This window comes from Dendrobium catenatum, unplaced genomic scaffold, assembly GCF_001605985.2.
Source record: "Dendrobium catenatum unplaced genomic scaffold, ASM160598v2 fragScaff_scaffold_205, whole genome shotgun sequence".
In the NCBI taxonomy this organism is placed as follows: Eukaryota; Viridiplantae; Streptophyta; class Magnoliopsida; order Asparagales; family Orchidaceae; genus Dendrobium; species Dendrobium catenatum.
Window position 1 is genome coordinate 42,102 of NW_021318667.1, and position 4,847 is coordinate 46,948.

The 4,847-nt window shown below is 31.1% G+C and overlaps 1 protein-coding gene across 1 annotated transcript; it reads right to left on the reverse strand.

The window, feature by feature from the left end:
* Positions 1-231: 231 nt before the first annotated feature.
* LOC110094106 (protein IQ-DOMAIN 14-like) lies at positions 232-2,445 on the reverse strand. The gene is made up of 3 exons (XM_020819259.2): positions 2,128-2,445; positions 1,580-1,813; positions 232-810 (listed from the first exon to the last, which is right to left on the reverse strand). The coding sequence occupies exons 1-3, from the start codon at positions 2,443-2,445 to the stop codon at positions 232-234; spliced, it is 1,131 nt and encodes a 376-aa protein (XP_020674918.1).
* Positions 2,446-4,847: the final 2,402 nt, after the last annotated feature.

A 4,847-nucleotide genomic window follows, 5' to 3' on the forward strand; every position in this document is an offset into this window, starting at 1 on the left:
AACATACAAGTTTTTGTTCCACTTTCTGACAAATATTATAATTTTAAGTACAATAACCATACAATGTGCAATTTGAACACGACTTCTGAGATTCAAAGAGCACTTTTAACAGCCACAAGCTTCGGCTTCAATTAGCTGTTGCCAAAAGCCAGTTGAATATTATCTGAATAGCTTATTCAAGTCAATAAACATCAAATATACATTTACAGATCATATAAATTTTATCAAACATCAATCAGTTATGAATTTATAATAGTCTATATTTGATATTAATCTATCAATTTCTTCAGACCAAGGAATCTGCTCTTTTGCTGCCATTGAGCTCATAGGAGAAGCCCATCCAGCTCTACTAATGTTCCTTCTATCAACTGAGATTCTTTGCTTTCCAGATAGCTTTGAATCAAATAAATCATTTCTCTGTCTGGGCGCACTCTGCGATCTTGATTTCGCCTTCCAGGACTTGGTGTTTGCCATATAATTGGGGAAGAATGGGAATTCCTGAGAGATCAGATAAGATTCTTCTTGATTGGAATTGCCCTCTGAAGAGCTAATTTTTCGAGTTCTCGGAGTAGGTGATGAGTTTTGAGAGCTGTTTCTTGTTGTGAAGAAGGTTTCGGTTTCCTCACGATTTCCTGAGCACATTCCAGTTACAGTTGAAGGAGTTAAGGAAGGTTTGAGATAGTTGAAGAGCTGCCTTCGATCTTTGGTTTCTGTTTGTGCCGTTGGATTGCCCTTTTTGTTCTTTGAATTGGCCTTTTGTTGGCGAAGGCCCCCCTTCTCCATCATCTTGTATGCATCTCTCTCCATATCCTAAATGGATTGTTGATTTCCATTAGACTGATATTTGGGATTTCGATAAGTTAAAAAGAGATCAGTGGTGGATTAATGGAGGAGTTTGGGATAACTCTCCTTTCTTTCTGGTTTGAGAGAGAAGCCATCATATGCATAATATAAAATTTTTATCATTAAATTATCTTATAATTATATATATATTTATATATATAATTTTGCTATTCCTTCTTTTCATGCTCTTTTTTTTTTAATTAGAATATTATAACTTCATACCATAATCTTAATTTAAATTTTAATAAATCTGTTTGTATATTTTTTAAAAAAAATTTGCCACTTGTTTTTTTCAACAAATATTTTAATTAAGAAAATACATAAAATCCCTTCTTGCCAAATGGTTGCTTACACTCACTATCATACTTTTTAAATAAAAGTCGTCCATATATACCAAGTAACTATTTATTTGTGACCAACTATCACTATGTGCATGTTTTAAATAAAGTCCTCTTGCCAAATGACTACATAGATTAAATTAGGAACATATATAAATTTTTATTTTATATTTTAAATAGGCAAATTAAATTATAAAATAAATATTTTTTATTGAAAATAATAAATATTGACATTATACATTACTTATTAGATAAAATAAAAACAAATTGAATTGAAACTTTTCGATAAAGACAATGAAAGTAAAAATGAGCCATAGAATAAGGAGAATCATTCTTGACCAATTTCATATAATAATAACATTATTAATAATAAATTAAGTATGATGATCAGCACTTACATATAACTGTTGGAATTTAGATTCATTGATCATTCTCCTTTGATTAGTTTCCTTGCGTTGCATTGAATGAACTTCTTCAATCATTCTAACTCTCTGAGCTCTAGCTCTTACTTGCACTGTTAGTAAAGCTTGCATGCCTCTAAGAGTAGCTGCAGCTTTTTTCCTCACCAGAAATCCCCTCACCACGGCTTGCAATTTTACCAATCCCTTCAATGCCCTCAATGCCTTTCTAGCCTGTCAAAATTTCTCATTCAATTTTCAAATATGTATGTAAGAAGTAATTACATGTATAGATATTCAATATTTTCATATTCTTTCTTTAATTACACGTCTCTCTCATTTATAAAGCTCTAATAGGCCGGTTGTAAATCGATGAAGTTTTTCTGCTATAAAATGTAATAACTTGTAATAAATAAACCAATTATAATCATTTTAATATCTAATAACTAGAGAGAAATATAATTTCAGAAAATCTAAAAGAATTATATTAGATGTAATATTGATTATGTAGAGAAGATAAAACATATGTAAATATATATAATACATACCAGAAACGATCTGAAACAAGCTTGGATTTTAATAGCTGCAACTTGCTGAATTGTACTGAAGCTTGATTTCCTAGCAGCTGTTTTGGCAATCTCTGGCTTGAAGAAGAAAGATGGTGGAGAAAACTGGCCTTTTGGAGTATGTTTCAGTACTGTTTCAAGCTGAAGGCTTCTCATGCTTTCTCCTTCAGGAGTAGTGGGTGGCGGAGGCGGTGGCGGTGGTGGAAGCTTAAACCATATCTTTCTCTCCATTAATCTTCCTTGATTTTTCTCCTTCTTTCCAGTTAAGAAATTTCTCAGCCATTTCCCAGCTTTCACCATTTTATTTTATTTTATTTTTGTTATTGGTAAGGAAAAGGAATCGAATTGAAGGAATTTAGAGAGCTTAAAATTACGTTTTGCACTTTTGTTTGTTTGAATTTATATCTGAAGTTTGGGATTACAGAAGGAAGAGAAGAGGATGGAGGGGGGATAGATGAAGAAAATGGATATTAAATGTAAGAGCTTCTTTCCAAGCTTCCATTTGTCAGTATTAGGAAGAATAATTCCAAATTAGCACTGCAACTAGAAAGCTAAGAAAAAATTTCAGGCTAATTCAAATTTGACCAAGATGATAAGAGTTGATTGATTATAATATCAAAATGAATTTAATGATAAAAAACTCATCCTGATCACATTTGGATCAGAATATTTTGAGTTAAATTTAATAAAAAAAAATACCTAAAAAGATGGAGTCATACAGATTATTATTTAAAAATCGAAAGCTAATAATAACAAACAGAAAATTCAATTCTTGTGATTTTCATGATTCTTTAATTGAATTTTTTTTTTTTTTTGGGGTACTGATTTGATGCTGAACCAGACATGCATGAAAAGTCAGCAAAGGAAATGAGGGAAATTTTCAAAGGATGGTGATAGTATTTTTTTTCTTTTATGACGATACTTTTCCGATTATTGTATGTTTTTGGTGATGATACTTTTGAACTACTTTTAATTTAAATTTTGGATGGAGAGGGATTTGCAGGTAAATGTACTTGTTTAAGAATGGCAAGAAAAAAAATTATGTGGAATAAATAGTAAAAGGGAGGAATAAGAGAGAGAAAGGATGAGCAACCAAATTATCAAAATTAACAATTAAGAAAATGTGCTCAACATAATTAAAAAAAATGGAAGAGAGAGAAAGGGAGACCATGATATTATAATTTTTTTATTTAAATGATAAAATTTATTGCATAGGATTAGGGGTGGATCTAGAAAATTTTCTATGAGACACTATAAGAGAAGTATAAAGTAAGCATAAATATCATAGCTCCATATCTCCTAATTTTTTGATACATAATTAAATTAAGCTTTAAAATATTTTAAACTAAATATAGTTTTTAATTAGTTTAGTATTATTGCCTTAAATGAGTTACGAATAGCATTGTATGAAGATACAACACGTACATGTCTAAATAAGAGAATAAGTTGAATGAGAAAGTAAAAATTTTACCTGAAATATTCAAAAATAAAAAACAATAGGCATGCCCAAGTTAAAATGATTCCACTAATATTTGTCATCAATTACAAATGACATTCTTCCTCGAAGGAAGATGTTGATGCAATGTAACAAACATATAATGTAAATAACATATTACGTAATTGAAGTTAGATGAGCCTTGAGTATGAAGTTGTCTTTAAAAATTCATTTATAGCCACACTCTTTTATGGTGGTGAAATCAAAGAACAATAAGTCCAACATCCATGCTAGTTTTAACATGGAGATTCATAGTAATATCAATAATTAATCTTATACGAAATATAGTACGCGCATTGACATTGTTGGTGATAGTAGTGATAGAGTTAATGAGCTTTGGTGTAGCCAAGAGAAATGGCTAGAGGGCCATAGTCCAATGACGGTAATCGAAGGACCATAGCTCGACGACAATGGTCGGAGGACCGTAATTGAGCAATAACGATCAAATGATCGTAGTTAAGTGACGATGATTGGAAGATTGTAGTCGAATGATGATATCTAGAGAATTATAGTTAAGTTGTAGTAGTTAGAGGATAGTAGTTGAGTGATAGCAATATGAGGAACTTAGTCCAACATCCATGATTAGAAGATTGTAGCTGGCAGAAGGTGGCCAAGGGACTATACTCTGACCTATAGTAAATGATTTCTCTAATGTTTATCCTTAAGTATTGGTAATCTTACTGCCCCATAGAGAAATTTTATATTGAGGTGTTTCCTGGTACTTGTCCAATTTCTAAAGCTCCATATTGTATGTTACCTAAAGAATTATAAAAATTGAGGGGTTTTGTTAGACCCAGTGTTTCCCTGTAGGGTGCACATGTGCTTTTTTTGGAAAAAAAAAAAGATGCAATAATAAAATGCACATTAACTATAAAGAACTAAATAAGATATATGTTGCCTAGCATTGACTACGTGTTTGACCAATTAGAAGCTGCATTTATATTCTCTAAGATAGACTTAAGGTCAGAGTACCACTAGTTGAAAGTGTAGGAGGAGGATGTGGCAAAGGCTACTTTTAACTCCAATATGTCTACTATGAATTCTTAGTCATGCCTTTTGGGGTGATTAATGCACCCTCCATATTTATGGATCTGATGAACAAAATATTTAAAACATATCTAGATCAATTTATGATTATTTTTATCAATGAATATCAAACAGTCCATTTGAGAATTATATTAGAGATATTGAGGCAACATAGATTATA